This window comes from Erpetoichthys calabaricus, chromosome 1 (genome assembly GCF_900747795.2).
Source record: "Erpetoichthys calabaricus chromosome 1, fErpCal1.3, whole genome shotgun sequence".
NCBI classification, from domain to species: domain Eukaryota; kingdom Metazoa; phylum Chordata; class Cladistia; order Polypteriformes; family Polypteridae; genus Erpetoichthys; species Erpetoichthys calabaricus.
In genome coordinates this window covers 63,066,831-63,089,013 of record NC_041394.2, presented here as the reverse complement: position 1 = coordinate 63,089,013, position 22,183 = coordinate 63,066,831, and the positions used below count along the sequence as shown (strand labels likewise).

Sequence of the window (22,183 nt, the reverse complement as noted above, 5' to 3'; positions counted from 1 at the left end):
TGGAATTTTCCTTTACAACCCTGCTGGATACCACGGGGGCCACTAGAAGGTGCTGCAGGGAGGAACAGCGACTATTTTCCCTACACCCCGGAAGTACGTCCCAGTCATGGACAGAAGGAATGACGTGCTTCCGGGATGAAAAAGAAGAGTTTTGCTCTGACCCGGAAGTGCTAAGAAGTCACATGGACTGAGGGTTCGGAAACACTTCCGGGTCAGGGAATATAAAAGGACTATGGGAAATCCCAGACGATGAGCTGAGTTGGGAGGCAGGGTGGCTAAGCATCTGGGAGATTGGAGGATTGTTTATTTGATAATCGATTGTTTATTGAAGTATAGTGGAGAGGAGAGTGCTTTGTGCACTTATTTATAATAATAAATATTATTATTGGACTTTTATCTGGTGTCTGACGTGTGGTCTGAGGGTTCAAGGGGTCGACAGCGACCTTATCTGTCACAGGTGTGTTTAGCTCCAGTATATCAAACTGAAAGCCAAGTGTGTGATTTGTAGCTTAGAAAAACAAGTCATTCAGTCCAACAAGGCTTGCTAATCCCATTCACCTAATTTCTACAAAATAATACCCAGTTGACTTTTGAAGGTCACTAAAGTCTTGTGTTCCCATTTACAAAACTTTGCATGGATTGGAACGTACAATTATGCATATATTTTTTTTAAAATCTGATTTATAAAACCTTCCATTTGCACATTTCTATGTAATTTACCTTTAAAAATTCACAATCATCTTGTAAATGTGCATATGTGAATGTACCTTGAACCCCACCCAGATGCCACCATGAAACAGCCAAACATGAAGAATGCTAATCAAACCTCATACATATGCAATTAACATGCAGCAGACCTTCATTGGCTGGTTGAGCAGCCTCCCACCTGACACACTGAGACACTGCCATGTGTGTTCAAGTCGTCCTGTGGTTCAGTCCATAACTAAGCACATCAAGAAGACACACATTACAGAATCTTACCTACTGGGGACTGGGGAAGACATAAGGCACCAGCGACTGAGAGGACCGCTGCTATCATCTGGCACATGTAATAACGTGATTGCTGTTACAATCAGGTACAGGCCATATGAAAAACCAAGGGTTCAGCCAGTTACCAACAAGCCTGCCACTGTGCACAGCACCATAACATCTGTCAAAACTACTTTGCCACAAAATAAATGCATCACAGGTTGACCCAGGCCACCGAGCCGCAATGTTTGTCAGTCGCATCTTGGCATCACAGATAATTTGTGCATAATTTGAAATTCACGGCATATGGTTAACTAAATCAGCTTCATTCTCACCCGGATAGATAGATAGATAGACAGATAGATAGATAGATAGATAGATACTTTATTCATCCCCTCAGGGAAATTCAGGTATCCAGTATCTCAAACGCATCAGTAAAAATTGTTAAAAATTATTGTAAAAGCAAGGTGAACAAATAAATGGTAAAAAAAAAGTACAAATGGGTCAGTTGTCACAGTGCTAGAAAGTAGAGTGGTGACCAGGTCATGAATCACTTGTATAGACAACAACATTATAAACTCTCACTTCAGTAGGAACAGATGATCTTCTATAGCGTTCTGTTCTACAGCGCAGTGAGAAGACAACTGCTATGTTTGCTTCTCTGACCCTTGAAAATGTCATGGAGAAGGTAACTGCTCTTGTCAAGGATGGCCTGTACCTTTTTCCCCATCCACCTTTCCCTCCTGCAATTCCCGGTGAGTCCACAAACCTGCCCACCACTGATCCAGCCTTCTCCAGCTTGTCCGGCCTCTTAGTGTTCTTATTAGTCATACTGCCTCCCCAACGCACGGCAGCAAAAAAAGAGCACACTGGCAACAACTGGCTGATAGAACAAAGACAGCATTTCACTACATACATTGAATGCTCGAACTCTTCTGAAGAAAAACAGCCTGCTCTGCCCCTTCCTGCAGATGACATATGTGTTCACAGACCAGTCTAGTCTGTCTTCAAGGTGGACACCTAGATATTTCTAAGTCTGCACCACCTCAATGTCCTCCCTTCGGGTGTTGACAGGCTGAAGGGGAAGCTTAGAGTTGCGGAATTCCACATTCATCTCCTTGGTCTTCGTTGCGCTCAGAGCCAGGCAGTTCTTCTTGCTCCAGTAACTGAAAGCTCCAATCAGATCCCTACAAGTAAGCCCGCGAATCGGAAATCCTAGAATGGCAATCAGTTTCTGTTCCGTCCTTCATGTGGATGGATGACATATCATGGAGGGCGGGTGCGTCTGGGGAAATGTCATTTAATCCAATAAGTATATCTGTACTAAAGCGGTTTTGTTGTGTGGAGACGTGAGTCTGTTGCCTTCGCTGACACCGACTGCTTGAACAGGTTGTGTTGTTTGGGGGCCACCTACTGAGACTGGGAAGCCGCTGCGTCTGACTGTGGGGCGAGCGCCACAGCGCAATATGCACCTCGGTGGGAAGCCGCTGCGTGAAGACATATCATGGAGGGTATATGCGGTGGTATGGGCAGTCGCGTCTGGGCAGCCATACAACCTGGCGTGCACACTTTACCTGAGGTGTAGATCACAGGTTGTAGTCTCGTTTCTGTGTTTTCTTTGGTTTGAGCCGCTACTCCTTTCGCAAGTGCATTGTAGGCGCGCGCGTTGTCACAGTTGGTTTGAGCCGTGACTCCTTTCGCAAGCGCGTTGTAACAGCATGGACCTTTGGTTTGAGCCGTGACTCCTTTCGCAAGCGCGTTGTCACAGTTGGTGTGTGCCGTGACTCCTTTCGCAAGCGCATTGTCACAGCATGGACCTTTGGGGTTTCCGTACATTCGGTGAGCCCTGCACCCATCCGGTTTACAACCTTCGGTTAGTAATATGGATATTCTCCTTCCTGACCAATTCCTTCCACAATAGCTATATCATCAGAGTACTTCTGAATGTGGCAAAAGTCTGACTTAAAGTCTGCCGTGTATAATGTGAACAGGAAGGGGGCCAAAACAGTCCCTTGTGGGCCCCACCATTGCTCACTACCAGCCCAGAGTCACAGTTCCCCAATTTGACATACTACAGTTGTCCAGTCAGATAGTCATGAATCCAAAAAATGAAGGTGGAATCCATCACCATCCTCTCCAGTTTATCTTTAAGAACAGAGGGTTAGATGGTGTTGAACGCAATTACATAATAAACATAATCCTCATATAACCCCCCAATTCATCCAAAATGGAGTGGGTTTGGTGTAGCTTTAAAGGACTGCATCTTCAACACCAATGTTCTCATGATATACAAATTGCGTTGGTGTTGCAATATGAGTGCATTATAGTGTCAAGATTACATTAGGAGAAATGGACACCTATGCAAGTTGTCTTTTTATGTTGGCAAAAACATATTCTGTTTTATGTATGTGCATCCACACCATATGAAAACTTGATTTAGAGCCTTACTGGTTGGTTAAAGCTTTCCATCTCAGTGGGCATGATGGGAGTGAAACTTAGCCAGGATACCATTGACCTGTTGGCCAGTTCCCTGAGAAGTGACAACGCGTAACTAATTAATATAAACTGACAGAAAAAACCCAGAAAAGTTCTTCAGTGTAAAGGCGTAACATTGAACCTCTTAAAACAGAACTAAAATACAGTCTGTACATCATATTCAACACTTTTTAAATTTGTCATGTTAACGCACATTATAATAACAACTCGGTGATCTGAAATGTTACCGTATATACTCGCATATAAGTCGGGTCTTTAAACCCAAAAAATCGATCATAAAATCAGACCCCGACTTATACACCCGTTCAAAAATACGACACTTAATTTTTTTTTTTTTTTTTTACTTCTTCATGCCTCCTTCAATCTCGCACCAGTTTCTCAGACACATCAAATTTTGTTGCAGCAGTGCAGTTACCAATTTCTTTCACTACTTCAACAACGTTTACTTTAAAACCAGCTTCATATTTTCTTCTGATCGAATGCTCCATCGTAAATAAGGGATGCTCTTAAGATAAAGGTGTATGAGGGTGTGAGATACAAAAAAACACAAATCAGTGCAAACGTCGCTTCGGAATAGTTCGGGTATTACTGTGTGGGCACGTAGGCACAATACATAGAAAAAAAAGGCAGTGTGCCCTGTGGCTACTCTCTCAGGTGGACGTTAGCATATCATAATATCTTGGACCAATAGCGTGAGTTTTCTGCATTCGACTTATACGACTGACATTACAAAATACCAGAAGTTATACTGTAAAATCAAGCTTGGACTTATCCGTGGGACAACCTATCTATGAGTACATACGGTATGTGTGCCATCGTCATTTCCCTGATTTGTCTGCTTTCTTGACTTGATCAGCTGTGCTGTCATTCCCCAGTTTCTCCAAAATTTGACTTGCCGTAAATGTACGTTTTATAACTTTGACCCCCTGCTCCTCTACCACACTGCTTGGTGATTTTAATGCATGTGTCTATGGCTCTCTGTATGAAGAAGAACTTTCTAACATTTGTGTGAGATTTACCCTTACAAGTTCAACCGAGTCTGCTTAGTCACAAAGTTGCATGGCCGAGAACCATGACTTGTTGTACATAACTATTTTTATTTATTTGTTCTGCAATTGTGCCTCTCTCCATGGGTCATTCAGATCTTTTTCACTATTTATTATGTATTTATTATTCCCAAAATCGAAGTACATCTTAAGAGAAGGATTTATGAGTTGTGGACTCGACCCCATCAAGTGCCAGACAGTGCTCAGAAGCCATTAAGAAGGCTAACAGAATGTCAGGTTATATAGCGCCTTGATGTGTGCAGTACAAGTCACAGGAGGTTCAGCTCAAGCTTTATAATGCAGTGGTGAGGCCTCATCTGGAGTACTGTGTGTAGTTTTGGTCTCCAGGCTACAAAAAGGACATAGCAGCACTAGAAAAGGTCCAGAGAAGAGCAACTAGGCTGATTTCAACGCTACAGAGGAAGAATTATGAAGAAAGATTAAAAGAGCTGAATCTATACAGTTTAAGCAAAAGAAGATTAAGAGGTGACATGATTGAAGTGTTTAAAATTATGAAGGGGATTAGTCTAGTAGATTGAGACTGTTATTTTAAAATGAGTTCATCAAGAACACAGGGACACAGTTGGAAACTTGTTAAGGGTAAATTTCACACAAACATTAGGAAGTTTATCCTCACTCAGAGAACCGCTTCCAAGTAGTGTGGTAGACAGTAGGACTTTATGGAGTTTCAAAACTCGACTTGATGTTATTTTGGAAGAATTAAGTGGATAGGAACTTTGAGTTTTGTTCGGCTGAGAGGCCTGTTCTCGTCCAGATTATTTTAATTTCTTGCAGCACAGGGCAGTGATGTGGATGTTCTTACTTTGTGATGTTTTTAATGATTCAGTATTGATTGCACTACACTCTATTGGCATTAAAAATGTGATAAAAAAAGCCATAATAAATGGCTTCAGACGTATAATAATTTAACTCTGTTGCTGTTACCCCTTATTATCCCGTGGCACACGGCAGATGCAAGGGGCTGAATCTGCTTAAAGAGAATGTCTCTAACGCCTGACCTAATTTGAACAGCTTTGGTAGGTAATCTGTTATTTTAGACAGAAAATAAATGAACCACCACACTGTTGAACATGACGATCCAAGACAAGTCTGTGTTGCTGCTCCTCATTATGTGTAATACTCCGGCCAAAACTGGACGACCTGCATATGTGGCCTGCTCTCCTCCATGGTGAGCTGTTAGCGTAAATGATTTGCAGTAGATGAGGCAGCCAGCCATTTTTCAGACTTGAATTGTTTTGACCTGTTACTCAAAAGACAAAACAATCTATCCAGTGAAAAATACTCTGTCAATATTTAAGCTAACATACTTGGCCGTACTTTATTGAGAACTCAACAAACAGAACGTCATCATCTCGAGGGCATGTGAGTAAACTGGAGCACATTTCAGCAGCATTCTCAACAAGTCCCCTAGGTGGATAAGTAAAGCCGACTGCACATAAACAGGCGTGATTTCTATTTATTTAAAATCTCTCATTGGCCTGTAATCCTAGCACAGCCGGACCCGCCACTTTAGGAATGGCCATTGCAGCGGCACATTGTTATTCAGAGCTGAACTTTTGTAAACATTGCAGCTTTTAAAAGTTCTTATAAAATCACAATCATTTCTGTGGAATGCGATGAAATAGTGTCATGCTCTATCACCCAAAAAAAAAAAAAAGACTAGATTGACTTAATCCGGTTATGTCAACACATTCTGTGTAACTGACTTGGGTAATTCCAAAGGAATGAACAATGTACTGTAATTCAAATACTGTGGTTAGTCTAACAGCAGCCAAACCAGTGACTTCAACTGGAATGTAATTTAATAATCCTTTATCAAACCTGCTGAAGACAGTTCAGGGTCACATGGGGGGCTGAAGTCTGTCCTTGGCTCTGAGTAGCTCTGGGTGGGGGGTGTCATTGGTATCACAATCATAACCATCCACGGTGAACTCCTAAAATAATTAATATTTGTTTAGTGGACACTTTCATCCAAAGCTACTTACAAAGGAGGCCAACGTAATCAAGTAACATCAGCCTGTGGACTGTTTTGAACAAGTTAATTATTAATATTATTCATATTTAGATTTATGGCTTATGCCTATAATATACTGTACTGTAGGCCAGCTGGGGACAAACAACACCACTTGGCTAATACTGCATTCAACTAAAACTCGGAACTCGTGATTGCCATCCTCTTACTCAGAAAATGGAAAGAAATGTTGGAATTCCTACTCACACACTCCAGCCTGGTCAGTCAAGTCCATGTTTGTCTGATTATGACGTGAATCCACAATGGCGATGTATAAACCGTGAATAAGTCGTACAGTAACACTTTCTAGGTTTAATTTATTTATTAGAAGAATTTACTTTAAATGAATCACCTCAACCCATAATGCTGAATATTGAGAATGTAAACGTTAACATTACGAACAGCAATGGACTAACCAATGTTAGCTTGATAAACGCTTACTGTACATCACGTTCAATGGTTGCTTTGTATAGTTGGAAGAGAGGTGAAAAAGAGAGTGCAGGCAGGGTGGAATGGGTGGAGAAGAATGTCAGGAGTAATTTGTGACAGATGGGTATCAGCAAGAATGAAAGGGAAGGTCTACAAGACGGTAGTGAGACCAGCTTTGTTATATGGGTTGGAGATGGTGGCACTGACCAGAAAGCAGGAGACAAAGTTGGAGGTAGCAGAGTTAAAGATGCTACGATTTGCATTGGGGGTGATGAGGATGGATAGGATTAGAAATGAGGGCATTAGAGGGTCATCTTAAGTTGGACAGTTGGGAAACAAAGTCAGAGAGGCGATATTGCTGGGTATATTGGGTGAAGGATGCTAAGGATAGAGCTGCCAGGCAAGAGGAAAAGAGGAAGGCCTAAGAGAAGGTTTATCGATGTGGTGAGAGAGGACATGCAGGTGATGGGTGTGACAGAACAAGATGCAGAGGACAGAAAGATATGGAAGAAGATGATCTGCTGTGGCAACCCCTAATGGGAGCAGCTGAAAGAAGGAGATGAAGCCTCCAAGCAGAACTTAGTACTATTTATTATGGCCAAGAGCATACAAATCTTTTTTAGACATGACACATACCCTTTGCACCTTTCTTTCTTGTCAGTTTCTTCTTCATTCTGGACTATAGAACTGTTAGTTAGCATTTGTTGCTAAAACACCAGCTGATTTTCCCACTTGGGCAGAACGAACACTCCGAGGTTACAAATCATGCCATTGCAACTTCTGACTTCCCATCTCCGCTGTATGATAAATGCAGGATGAATTCAAGAAGATGTAAGAAGTGTGCCAACTGTTATTTTGGAAGCTGTCATCTTTTCATAAGTAGATAAATAATTGAAAGAGAAGGCAAATGCTGGGGCGCTGCCTGAATTCACTTAATAGCCATTCTCCGAATCGAGATGTTGTTTTCGATGTTGTCTGCCACTGGAATTGCACAACTTACAGTAGTTGATGGTTTACTGCTGCTCTACCAGCTGAAGGTTTGTCATGACCGCCTCTCCTTTTAACATTCACTCCTACAGGTTCAATGCATATGCTGACCCTTAGGATTGGTGAAGACGCCACTCTTCCATGCCATCAAGCTGGCTCTGCTGTGGAGTGGAAAGCCGTAAGTCAAAATTTATCACCTTTCTGCTTTTGAAGTGATTGAGTGTACATTACTGGAATATCAGATGAGGGCTTATATGGAGTAAGTGATGGGTCAGCGTCTAGTATATGTGTGCTGGCCTCTAGTGATATGCCATTTAAGTCACAAAGCTAGTTTTGGGCTTCCATCTTGATGCCAATGTGAACTACTCCACCAGTCTAAAATCGAAATTTAAGCGACATGACTAGGCCGAGTGCGGCCCTGTATGTAAAGTAAGATCTCCACGCCACAGGCTTCTGTCATGTTTTGCCATTTTTGTTAAAATGAGTTTAAACCGATTATCTTTTTTGGGTGTAGGATACAAACTGTGTTATCAGGACGAGACTTGAAATGGAAAAAGAGAAAAGGTTCAATTTCTAAAATCCAAAATTTCCTTAGATTTTTTTTTTCATTTGGTTTGTTATTTTCCGGGACCCTTCCCATCATTAGTATGCAATTTGGGGATTCTAAGACTTTGATGAACCTCGGCAGGCGCGAACTTTTCTGCAGTTTTTTCAGCTCTTTTGCTGTCCAGTTTTTCAGGATCAGCGTATGCAACAGACATAATGAAAGTGCCACCTTAAAAAATGCTGTTTTGTTGTAAAGTTTCACTTTCCCACGAATTACTGTTTTTTAATGAAAAGATTTTTTTGCGTGTGCGACATGAGACTGTTTACTGTTAAAATGAATTGCAATATTAGTGAAACATTTTTTTTCCATTTTTTTATAGGACACCTCAGGCACGCGAGGAATGGAGCTTTTTTCCTCCCTCAAAGGCGAGACAAAGACCTTAAACAGTAACTACAGTACGCGCATCAGTCTAAGCTCGGACGGCTCTCTAGTCCTGTCGTCACTCAAGTGGTTTGATCAAGGTCTCTATCAGTGTTCGACCACTTCGGGAAGTCAGACGCCTACCAGGATCATTTACCTCCACACTTACCGTAAGGCATCAACTGGTGTATCAATAGTCTGTGAGCCAGAGCTGTGCGTCTTGGTCACCATCCTTACTAACTGTGGCCAGGTGGTGCAGGAATAACAGGGTGCAAAACGGAAAATTTTGGGCGCCAACCAGGCCGTCTCATTTAATATCTAACTCAAACGAATGATACGCTTTTTGTTGTATTTGCCCTGGGGGTTTCGGGCTACAAAAGAAAAGAAAAAATGTATTCGGCTTCCAGCCATGAGTTAAGGTCAGTCTGCTTGGGAACTCCGTCTAGAGGGTTGCTCTTGACAAAATGACGCCTCCTTCTGGCATGTTTATGAAAGGTGGGCCGGAAGGGGTGGAGTCAGTTGCCCTCACCGGGCACTGTGGAGAAAAGAGGTGGTGACAATGTTAGTGATGGCGCCCCCTCTCATCCTGGTGGATTATTACATAGTCTGTAAGGAGATTCACCGACGCACATGCATGACACACCTTAATGTGTGTGTGGGACCACTGTTATGTCAAAAAGTAAATTCACCCCTTTTCACTTCCATGGTGTTACATAATATTACATAACTAATATGTTTCTCATCAGTTCTTAAAATGATATACGGTACCTTCAGAAAGTATTCAGACTCCTTCACTTTGTACACATTTTGTTATGCTGCAGCTTTGTACTAAAATCATTTAAATTAATTTTTTCCCTCGTCAAGCAACATTCAGTACCCCAGAATGACAAAACAGAATTTTAGAAATTTTTGCAGATTTATTAAAAATAAGAATCTGACACAAGTATTCAGATGCTTTGCTCAGTACTTTGTTGAAGCACCTTTGGGGTCTTCTTGTTGTTTGATGTGACAAGCTTCACACACCTGGATTTAGGTGTTTTCTACCATTCTTCTCTGCATGGAGTGGTGGCTGTAAGGCTAGGGATCTGTGCCAGCAATCAGACAGTTGCTGGTTCGAATCCAATAAACGGCAGAAGTGACTCTACTCTGTTGGGCCCCTGAGCCAGACTCTTAACTTGCAGTTGTTCCGTCCTGGGTATGACGTGAACCTGCATCCAGCCCCACAAGCAGGTTCTCACACTTGCATGGAAAACTTGGGGTTTGGTGGCACTCCAGCCACTGTAAAAAAAAAAAAACCTCATACTATTCCAGTGTGGTGCTGAGGTGTCACTCGTTGTGTGGCTGCACTCGGATCTCAATCCGGGTGGCTGGCCGTGTGGTGGGTGCGGCAACATGCTGTAATCAGCACATGCTCCCAACGTCCTTCTCCTCTGTACATCCTGTCAGGTTGGATGGAGACCATCAGGTCTCTCCAGAGTTGCTTGTTTGGGGCTGGGTCATTCAAGAACATTCACAGACTTGTCCATATCTGTTTTTGTTTTGTGCTTCCTGTTGGAAGGTGAACCTTGGATTCAGTCTGAGATCCAGGGCGCTTTGGAGCAGGTTTTCATTAACGATATCTCTGTACTTTGCTCCATTAAGCTTTCCCTCAATGCTGTCTAGTCTCGAAGTCCCTGCCACTGAAAAACAACCCCACAGTATGATGCTGCCACCACCACGTATCACCACTAGAATCATATTTATGATAAGCCTGGTTTCCTCCAGACGTGACACTTAGAGTTAAGTCCAAATAGTTCCATCATAGTTTCATCAGATCACAAAATCCTGCTTCTCACTGTGTGAGATTCCTTTAGGTGCCTTTTTGAACACTTCAGGTGGGCTTTCATGTGTCATCTGATGACACTATCATAAAGCTAAGATGAGTGGAGTGTTGCAGTGATGGTTGTCCTTCTGGATGTTTCTCCCATCTCCACCTTGTTTCTCCAAAGGTCAGCCAGACTGACCATCAAGTTCTTGGACATGTCTATTACTAAGGCTCTTCTCCCCTAGTTGCTCAGTTTAGCCAAGCAGCCAGGTCCAAGAAGAGTCATGGTTGTTCCAAACGTACTCCACTTAAGAATCATGGAGGTGACTGTGTTCTTGGGAACCTTCAATACTGCAGGATTTTTTTCTGTAGCCTTTCCAAGAATTGTTCCTTCGCACAATCCTATCTCTAAGCTTGGCAGGCAGTTCCTTTGACCTCATGGTTGGTTTTTGCTCTGATACACATTGTCAACTGTGAGACCTTTATAAGGAGATGTGCGCCTTTCCAAAATCATGTCCAGTCATTTGATCTAACTACAGGTGAACTCCAAGCAAGGTGCAGAAACATCTCAATGACGATCAATAAAATAGGATGTACCTGGGCCAAATTTCAAAGCAAAGGGTCTGAATACTTGTGATATTTCTATTTTTTAATTTTAATAAATTTGCAAAAATTCCTAAAATGATTTTAGCATAAGGTGGCAACATAACAAAATGTGTAAAAAAAAATGTAAAGGAGTCTGAATATTTTCTGAAGGCACTGAATATCTAACTCTACGTGACAAAAACACAAAACATATTTGATGATGCTATAGTGATTGTATGGTTTTGACTATCTTCCTTTGTTTCATTTTGATATTTAATTTTTTAATGTTTTGTTTATTTTGTAATGGGAAACCAATTTGTTCACTATTCCTGGTCACATCTCACCACAATCCGTGACTTTGTGCAGTCTTCTAGTACAAATATAGCAGTCGATACTCATGACCGGGATGAGCTGTTCAATGAGGACACCACATGAAGCAAGGGGAAGGTGCAAAAGTGTTCAGTGCTTTTATTAAAAACAAATCAAAAACAGTGTCCAAAGTGTAGTGCTCAAAGCTGCTAAATAAATAATCCATTAAAACATGTGCAAAAGGTGGAGGTTAAAAAAATTAATAAATAATCATTAAAACGAGGTGAAAATCCACTGGCAGGAACGTTCTTTCTAAAAACCCGACGCCTTTTTCATCCTTAACTGGTGGCTCGTCTGCTAGTCCCTCATGGGCCTTGCAGTAGAGGAGGCGTCTTATCTGCAGACGCAGCTGACCTTCCACACATCCAGTTGCCGTCCATCCCACGGCTACTTACAGGCTCCATCATCAGACCGAGACTCAGGTCCCCAACAGCCAGGGCACTCACACTGGGACTCTCCCCCCAAGCCTCCTTGACCCCGGCTACCAACCCAGCCATACATGGTGAGCCGACCAAACTCCAGCATCACTCTAGCTCCTCGGACCAGCTCGGCAGGAGTGACCGCTTCTAACTACCCCCGAGTGTTGGCCTCACACTCCTTTTCAGGGGCTCTTCTTACAGCTGTCTGCATTCTCACTCACTCACTTTACCACAATCCATCACTGGATAAACTCTGTGATGAAAAAGACTTTTTAGAGTTAGGTAGCTTTCTGCTCAAGTGGGCCTAGTGTTAGGATCCTCAATCTGTTGATTGTCCTTTGCTTTGTTCTTTGTTTCGAATTTGCTCTTACCGTTTTGTTTTGCCGTTTTGATTGTTCTGCTTTTGTGGCTCTGCACTCCATGCTCATAACACTTGGCATTATTTATTCATACTCTTTCCATGTAAAACCATATTATTCAAAGTTTTTAGCATGACTTCATACAGTATACTGTATTGTAACAATATTTGACATACAAGTTTGCAGCCATAATGCAGCTGCTAGGCCATGGACCTTCTGCTTTGCATCAATCAAGTTATGTTTCTTATGTGATCTCTTAGTGGTGGGGTTCTGAACTTGAAGTCAGTGTTCAACCTCAGGTTGGTGAAGAGCGGTTTTGAGTCCTTACTCAACTCAACCTCAATTTTAATGGTGTTACCAGTGGGATTTGGCATGAGGATACATAGTAGAGTTTTTAACATACAAGTCTGTTTTAGGGCATGGACAGTGGCATGAGAGCAACAAGTGATGGTGACGTGAAGCTTCTTGAAGAACCAAAACATTCCGTCAAAGTGGTTCAAAAAAAGGTCCATTTCTTCATGTGTCATACACACTCTCTGTTGCCAGCATGTGAAAAATGCTATAAGCCAAATCAAGGATTTGCTATTTCTCACCTGGCCTTTAAATTAATGTTTTTTATAATTATAAGTCTTTCTAAGTCTGGATACTGTGCATCATGTACTGTTTGTGTAATAACTACTGTATATTATTGTAAACACAATCAATTTATTAATAATGCATCAAATGCATATGAATAATTGGTCTTTGGTTGTCTTTGCTTTGCGCCCTCCCCCACCATAACCTATCGTCTATGGGGGAGGAGTGAAACAAAAATTTCGGTTTCCGGTTTTCAATGGATCTCGATGTTTTAGGATCCCCTGATACCGAAAACACTGATATCTCAATGATGGATGTGTGTGTCTGTCTGTGTGTCACAGTTTTTTGAGGACAGTTGTGAGCTAAAACGGCTGGTCGAAAAAATACCAAACTCGAAACTTAAGCCTGTTTTGAGATGAAGATGTGTTGATTAGTTTTTGAGCCAAATCGTGTAAGAGAAAGAAGCACTCAAGAGGAACCCTCAAATACCGAAATGCAGCAATTAATTATGAATTCTTCTCATCAATTGCTATCACAATGACCTATTTTATGATCAGAAAGATCAGCATCAGAGTGGTAAATAATTACCAAAATATTATAGAATACAGTAGTTTAGGTAACTTGGTCTCTAGGGCACAAAGCCTACTGACGCTCACATCCGAATTCTTTAACTAGAGGATCAGTATGTCTGTGCTTACAATGACATAGAAAAGCTCAGTGAAAGTGCTTTTCTAACCTGTAGGTGAGAAGCGTCATGTGAAACCGAAAAATAAATCCTGTTAAAGGAAGAATTTATTCATTTTTGTTTAGAAACAATTTTTTTAACCGTTTTAGGGCTGCATTTTTCTTTGGGTATTCTCAAAGGAAAGAGAAAGAATTAATTCACTGGGCACAAATGGGGCTGGACTACAGAAAAATCCCATTGCTAGCTTGTTATCCTTAATACCAAATCTTTGCCATCTCTCCCAGTAGTCTGATATCCTGTTCTGTGATTCAAGCCATCGGCCAAGCCAGTCGCATAATGTGTATGGTGGCTTCACATGCCATCGATTACATCGAATGTCTGACATGATACAATCTCCGATACAGGCTTCACTGAATATGTCCTGGATTACTCGGAGTACGTTACGAAGCCTCAACATCTCACGTAAGATCACTGATAGCCGCTGCCTGAGCTATAGACGTTCTCATTTGGCCCATTGCTTTACATCACCTGTGTGGGAAAGCCAGGCAACATTTTCAATATTTTTGTTTTTAAATATCTTTTTTAATTCAAAACACTTATTATTTGATTATTTGTAAACTGTTTTAAATATACACACATAAGCAAATAAGAATTTCACTGTATTCTTTACACTAAACAATAAATAAATTATTTAAAATTAAATATAAATAATGAATCTATAAATTTATAAATAGATATAAATTATAAATATATACAAATAAATAAAATAAATATAATAAATATATATAAATCTATACAAATATACGATTACTGAATAGAAAATGTATTCAGTTATCACCCTAAAGAAACACAAAAATGTTTTCCTTAAAAAGGAAAGTTTTATTTTTTTGCTAGACAATTGGACAATTATTTTTATAAACATTACTGGTATTGTATTAGGGTTAGCATTTTAGACTATATTGAGTCTTTCCAAAGTAAGTGCTATGAGCATACAGTATAGACATGTTGATGGGTGAAGCTGGGAGATTTTAGGTAGATGACTACAATTGTTTAAATGGACACAATTCAGTATTTTCGGAACCCTTTATCAATTAGTACCATTAGGAGCCAAAGTCCTTTTTTAGGACAATGGGGGACAAAGAAGGAATCAGGCATGAATGTGACAGCAGTCCAACACAGGACACACTCACACTACTGACATGTCAGAAAGCCAACACAGACACAAGGAAGCCAACACTGACTGGGCCGGAAAGATCTGCTCAAATCAAATAATGGCTCATGTATCATTCTATCTAAAACTGCATTATTAGTCAGCAAGGGCAGTCATAATTTTAAATTTTCCAGCAGTCAATGTAATTATGATCACTGCTTGGTGGTGAAGTTGTCAGAAATACTGACTTATGGACGCAGTACCCTGGGTGTGAATCCTGCGCCTGTCCTTTACCAGCTAGTGCGTCGTTCTCACATCTCAAAAGATTTCCATGTTCAGTTCATTCTAAAGCAGGCATGTCAAACTCACTGCCATTGGTGGGCCGCTTCGACTGCCATACGTGCATCAGCGGGCCGCACTGCAACAAATACTATTATACAAAGTTACTGTAGCTTTCTTTCCAATACTGAAAACTTTAAAAAATGTAACACTTAAAGTTTAAAGAAAAGCAATTTATTTCCATACAATCTCTGTACAACCGCGTACAATTAGAGTCTTAGCCTCTTAGCTAGGTCCTTATATTATTATATTCATTATATTATATTCATTGCTTACATACAGTAGGAGTCTTACAGTCTGAGATTTATTTCTTTTGTCCCGACACTTGGCATCTCTTGTTAGTAACCAGTTCGTCAATATCAGGCTTGAAATCTTGTGCAGCTGCAACTTTTATGAGGGATGAAAGGTGCTCGACAGCAAGTCTTGAGCGATGTGGGGTTTTGGTAGTTTTCATTAATGAAAACAATTGCTCATAAAGGTAAGTGCTTCAGAATATAGACAGTACTCTCGATGCCAACTTACGGATCTGCACATACGAGGGTGGCAGGTAAGCATACACGCCTGGCACACCAACTTAGTTGTATTTTGTCTTCAGAATAGAATCTGACTGCAGTTCAATCAATTTCATTTGGATATTCTCAGGCGCATTCTCAACGTTGTAAGAGAACAGCACAAAGCCCTGTTCGTGTGAACTGAAATCACGAAAACGCTCACTGAATTCATTGCTCAGTAATTCAAGTTGAAAAACAAATCCTCTAAAAATCAAATTTTACTTTACTAAGTTGACTTCAAAGTTTCTATTGTAAAATAAGCCGATATGCAAAAAGCCCCCTGACCTACACTAATTTTACAAACTCAAAATCACAAACATTTGTTAATAAACAACTCACTAACTTCTCGCGTCCACTTCAGATCTTCAGCTGTAGTCTGCACTAACTGTTCGTTACAATACTAGCCCAAAATTACATGAAACTAGAGCAAAAAAAACGTGAAAATATGCGAGCTATTACTACTCGTGATGGTCAGTTCTGCCCAGTGGCCAGTCTCAGCAGCCCAGTCAGTAGTGTAGCATGCCAGGGGCAGCTGTAGGCTCGTGGCGGCCCTGGGCAGAGAAAGAATCGGTGGCCCCTTCGCCCGCCAATGTCAATATGCCATCTTATGCACGGCGGATGGCCACGTCGATTGCGGACACTGCATAGCCGCCTCGTGCTCATGACACGCTTCTATATACGCGTGTCCGTAACTTGAAAACCAAGTGGCGGCCCATGATATTCTCATTACGGCAGAACGCTATAATACTACATATAGCTTACTGCTCCGACTCGAGCGACATTAGTAAATACAGCGTACTAATTAACAAACACAATGTTTTTCGGGCACATTGCCGTCTTTCTGTTTTATATTCAACATATACAGTATTGGCGTGGCGGCCCTGTGCAGGTGCACAGTTTGCACATGCCTAAGGCCGCCCCTGCTTTGCAGGCTGCACTTCAGTTGCGACGTCGCGGCTCATTACCTTTGGACAAGGCTCGTGGCTACACTGGCTGATGACGTATCCGGTAAGGCAGAAGTAAGAAAAGTCAATAAGTAACGCCGAAGATGCTGAATGATTCAATCACAAACGACAGTAATCATTTTGTACAAGTTTAGTGCTAACCAGGATCTGTCATGCGGGCCGCACAGATTTCTGTTGCGGGCCCGGGGGCCACGTGTTTGACATGCCTGTTCTAAAGTGACCTCAAGATGTGTGTGTATGTGAGTAAGAGTGGGCTTTGTGATGGACTGGCATCCTGTCCAGGGTTTCCATGTACATAATGTTGCTAGGATAGACCCTAGCCCTTAAAAAATCAGGTCTAATAATGTGTCGATATGTTAAGCATAGCCTATTAATAGTTTACTATTTTGTTTAGTTGTTGTATGTCATTAAACCAAATACGCTTGACAAAAATACATAGTTTTGTGTATAAACTGCTAACCACAGTACTTTGTGCCAGTTTTAGTGCCAGGGTTGGCTGCTTCTATCACTCATGCTGCCATTTTGTGTTGCCAAGCTATGTTGTTATGGCTGCTACACGGACTTTCTGCAGCAATCCAACACCAGTGGCACTGGGCCGGCAGCTCGGGAGATTAAAGGTTTTGTCTCCTGGTGGGCACTGGCAGCCGATTTAATATGAATGTGTTTAGTTAGATAGATAGATAGATAGATAGATACTTTATTAATCCCAATGGGAAATTCACAGTTATTCACATGTAGTTGTCTACATGCTGACTGTACTTGTAAGTGTGAAAGTTGAAGGAGAGTTTCTTTTGTTGTCTATTTGAAGAACTATACATGGACTATTTTTTCTTTTTGTTGATTACATTACCTTGTAATATTAAATGTACATAAGGGGTACCAGGCTCAGATCCCAGAGAGCCACTGTGGCTGCAGGTTTTCATTCTTGGTATTTCTTTAATTAATAACCAACTAATGCTACAAATGGAAACAAATTCTTTTCTAATTGTTTTATCTTGATTTAACCCGACTGGCTTTTTTAAGATTGAAAAATGGTAACCATCAGCCGTAACCATTGACAAAAAGAATATTGAGAAGCAAAGTGCGCCAACAGATGCCCAGCTAACTCAGGAGTCACAGACACCTTTCCTCATGGGATACCATTTTCACACCAAACAATTTCCTAAACTGCCAGTTTTGGTTTTTATTTAACACTAGGGGGGAAAGCCCCCCAGTGCCCAGCCCCCAGTTGCGGCCAGTCAGCCACTGGAATTGTGAAGAAGGGGACTGAATGCACCCCAAGAAGATGCGGTCGCTCTTCCGAAACCCCCTCTTAAACCATGATACAATGGGAAACAACGTGTCACGTGATCTGCATCTCGTGCGGCACTTTGAACATTTAGACGCCTGTACAGCAGCTGTCCTACTCTTTGTGTTTTATTTCCGTCCCTGGTCGTGATTAAATCTTCTGGCACAAAGTCTCGTCTCGCGAGATGTGAGTTCTTGATATTTTTTAGTTTATAATTTAAAAACGGAATAAGAATCTGAAAATCTAATAACATCACATTACAATAAGCCCGATTTAAAGCGTGACAAAAAACATCACAGAAAAACATCACATAAAATCGTTGCACTTTTAGGGTTAGGATTTTATATATAGAGTAGATTGTTTAATCTTCTTATTGTCAGTTCTCTCATTCTGCTACACTAGACATTTTCAAAACTGTTGATTTTCTTTTTTTATTTCTCAGATCATTTTTCAAACATTTTGTGGACCAGAGCAGATCAGTATTTCTCAGACCTTCACTATTTAATTTCAAATATATTATTGAAGATGAAGGCTTGGATGAAAATGGGAGCAGGCCGTCTCTTTATTGTTTGGGTGCTGGTTAAAGGAAAAAAAAACACAAATAAGGGTTCTGATTCGTAAAAAAAGCAAGTCAGTTAAAATTAAAGCAAAAGACGATTGTTTCATTAATAACTAAGAAAATGGCTGAAATTCTACTCTCCAAACGTACGCAATATTCTAGGCCTATTTTAACATATGGACTTTATTTAATAGTTTGCTCTTCTATATGCTGACTATAACACAGCAAATGAAATATTTATACAAATAGTAATTATATATTTGTGTGTATCAAACAGCAGAAAACCAAATGTCATCACACAAAATTAAAACTCACGTGTTGCTTTCTGTTTTACTTGATTTTTCCAGAGCCTCCCACCAAACCAGAGATTACAATGATTCGAAATCATGTGAAAGTGGACGATCCAGCTGAGGTAAGACTGAGCACGTCAACCGCAACACCAAACTGAGCGCATCTGAAGGAGGAGGTTAGGAGGAGGTTAGGAGCACACACTGATACAGCGCATTGCCGCACCCACCACATGACAAACCAACTCAGGATCCCAGATTAGGACCCGAGTGCAGCCATGTGGTGGGTGACCCCTCAGCACCACACTCGTTCAGATGGAGTGAGAACAGTGTGAGGTTTTCTATGGTGGGCGCTGATATGTAAATGACATTTAACAGGGTCACTCTGATTGGTCACTGCTGCCTCATGTTGGCTCTGCTCTGGAAAAGCTACTAGACATAAAAGACCACAGTCTGCCATTTCTCTGCATGTGTTATTAAAGGAACACATAGCATCAAGTCACTGAACCTTCTGGACTATTGATCTCATCAGTTAAGTAGCAGAGGGGGTTGTTAATCAGTTTCAGCTGCTTTGGTGTCAATGAAATTAACAACAGGTGCACTAGAGGGGCAACAATGAGACGACCCCCAAAACAGGAATAGCTTAACAGGTGGAGCCCACTGACATTTTTCCCTCCTCATCTGTTTTTTCACTAGTTTTGCATTTGGCTACTGTCAGTGTCACTACTGGTAGCATGAGGTGATACCTGGATGCACAGGTAGTCCAACTTCTCCAGGATGGCACATCAATACGTGCCATTGCCAGAAGGTTTGCTGTGTCTCCCAGCACAGTCTCAATGGCATGGAGGAGATTCCAGGAGACAGGCAGTTACACTAGGAGAGCTGGAGAGGGCCGTAGAAGGTCCTTAACCCATCAGCAGGACCGATATCTGCTCCTTTGCGCAAGGGGGAACAGGATGAGCACTGCCAGAGCCCTACAAAATGACCTCCAGCAGGCCACTGGTGTGAATGACTCTGACCGAACAATCAGAAGCAGACTTCATGAGGGTGGCCTGAGGGCCCAATATCCTCTAGTGGGCCCTGTGTTCACTGACCGGTACTGTGGAGCTCGACTGGCATTTGCCATAGAATACCAGAATTAGCAGGTCCACCACTGGCGCCTTGTGCTTTTCACAGATGAGAGCAGGTTCACCTTGAGCACATGTGACAGACGTGAAAGGGTCTGGAGAAGCCATGGGGAACATTATGCTGCCTGTAACATCGTTCAGCATGACCAGTATGGTGGTGGATGCACAGACCTCTACAGGCTAGACAACGGCACCTTGACTGCCATTAGATATTGGTGCAGTGGGTCCTGGGTTCCTCCTGGTGCACAATAATGCCCTGCCTCATGTGGTGAAAGCATGCAGGCAGTTCCTGGAGGATGAAGGAATTGATACCATTGACTCGCCTGACCTAAATTCAACAGAACACCTGTGGGACATTATGTTTCGGTCCATCCAACGCCACCAGGTTGCACCTCAGACTGTCCAGGAGCTCTGTGCCATCCATTGTCTCATTAGGAGCAGGCCACCCAACCCCGATGTTGTCAGGCATGCATACAAGCACGTGGGGGCCATACAAACTACTGAGTATGATTTTGAGTTGCTGCAATGAAATTTCGGCAAAATGGACTACCCTGCTGCATCATTTTCTCACTTTGATTTTCAGGGTGTCTTTGTATTTAGCCCTCAGTAGGTTGATAATTTTCATTTCCATCAAATGATATGGCATTCTTTCGTTCCTAACACATTACCCAGTCCATATCAGTACAGATATCCAGCAGGATTTTTTCCCATTGAGATCTGATGTGTTTTCAAAGTGTTCCTTTAATTTTTTAAGCATCTATAGATTTTATTTATATTTATATATATATATATACCTGCTCGCTTCACTAATACACGCATATATCTCAAAATGAACTTGCACAAACCAATGTGTGTGTGTGTGTGTGTGTACATACTTAGTGGCCATTTTATTAGGTACACCTGTTCAACTTCTTGCTAATGCAAATATCTAATCAGCCAATCATATGACAGCAACTCAATGCATTTAGGCACAACCATCTCTAGGGTTTACAGAGGAAAGATGAAGAAATTCAGGGGAGCAAATCTTAAAAAACAATTCAATTAAAAGTAATTCAAAAGAAGTCAATTGGCAGCAAAAACAGGTCACTAATTAAGAAAAGGGTTAGAATGAAAACCTGCAGCCACTGCGGCCCCCAGGACTGGAGTTGGGGACCCCTTCTTTAGAAATCTAAAACTAAATGAGCTGTCTGATTGTTCCCACCCACTTTCAGGGCGGGTTCACTAATGGTTGTCTTGAGATGTATGGCTCTGTGAGACTTGTGTATTGCTGGTTTTGCACCCTTATGAAATTACTTTCAGGCCAGAAAGCTGTGATAAGTGGGCAAAATTGGCAAAGGTAATGTGAAAGTTTTTTTTCAATTCAAAATTATTACATTTGTTTACCCAAAAAAAAACAAAAGCAACTGGGCATCACTTTTGAATTCTTTGAAACAGCAGTACAAATTACTGTGCTATTGTTTTTTTTTAATAATACTTTATTTTTATTGATATAATTTATACATTTTCTACTATTCAAAACTGATTTATCTGAGTTGCAAATTTAGTAAACTGACCAGTCAAAGGTAGATCTTGCGTATGGATGGTGTGCACAATAAATGCTTTGTACAAAACACTTGTTAATGCTGGTGTACTTTTGCCTGTGTGTTTACTCATCATGGATGTTATTGCAGAATCAATGAAATAGAAAACACAAGCATGCTTGCCAGTTGCACCTTGTGTATGCCCGATTGTGCCCATTTTGGTTTATTGTCCAGCAGTGACCAGTAAAGGGTGGCTCTGAGGCTAGGGATCTGCACTGGCAATTGGAAGGTTGCCGGTTCGAATCCCATAAATGCCAAAAGGGACGCTACTCTGTTGGGCCCTTCAGCAAGGCCCTTAACCTGCAATTGCTGAGCACTTTGAGTAGTGAGAAAAGTGCTATATAAATGCAAAGAATTATTAAAGTAACTGCTGCACTTATAGAAAACCTCCATGAATGGCAGGAGAGTTGTGAGAAGCCATACTGTGTTCATTCGTATGAGGCACAAGGCAGGATGGGAAGCTGGCAGATCACAGGACACAAGCCATGTCATTTTAGTGTCTTTATTTAATAAAGTACGAACACCACATAGACAAGGAAAAAAATCAGAGTGTCCAAGTGTCCACAGCAAACCCACACAGATGCGGAGAATAATCTGCACAGACCGCACAATGG

General features: G+C 41.4%; 1 protein-coding gene across 1 annotated transcript in view; it reads left to right on the top strand.

The window, feature by feature from the left end:
- The window catches only part of LOC114650940 (advanced glycosylation end product-specific receptor-like), a 40,321-nt gene that overhangs the window by 8,791 nt on the left and 9,347 nt on the right, over positions 1-22,183 (top strand). The window contains exons 2-4 of the mRNA XM_028800892.2: positions 8,052-8,137; positions 8,886-9,096; positions 18,923-18,987. Of these exons, the coding sequence (XP_028656725.1) occupies positions 8,052-8,137; positions 8,886-9,096; positions 18,923-18,987 (362 nt within the window). The remainder of the gene's footprint in view (positions 1-8,051; positions 8,138-8,885; positions 9,097-18,922; positions 18,988-22,183) is intronic.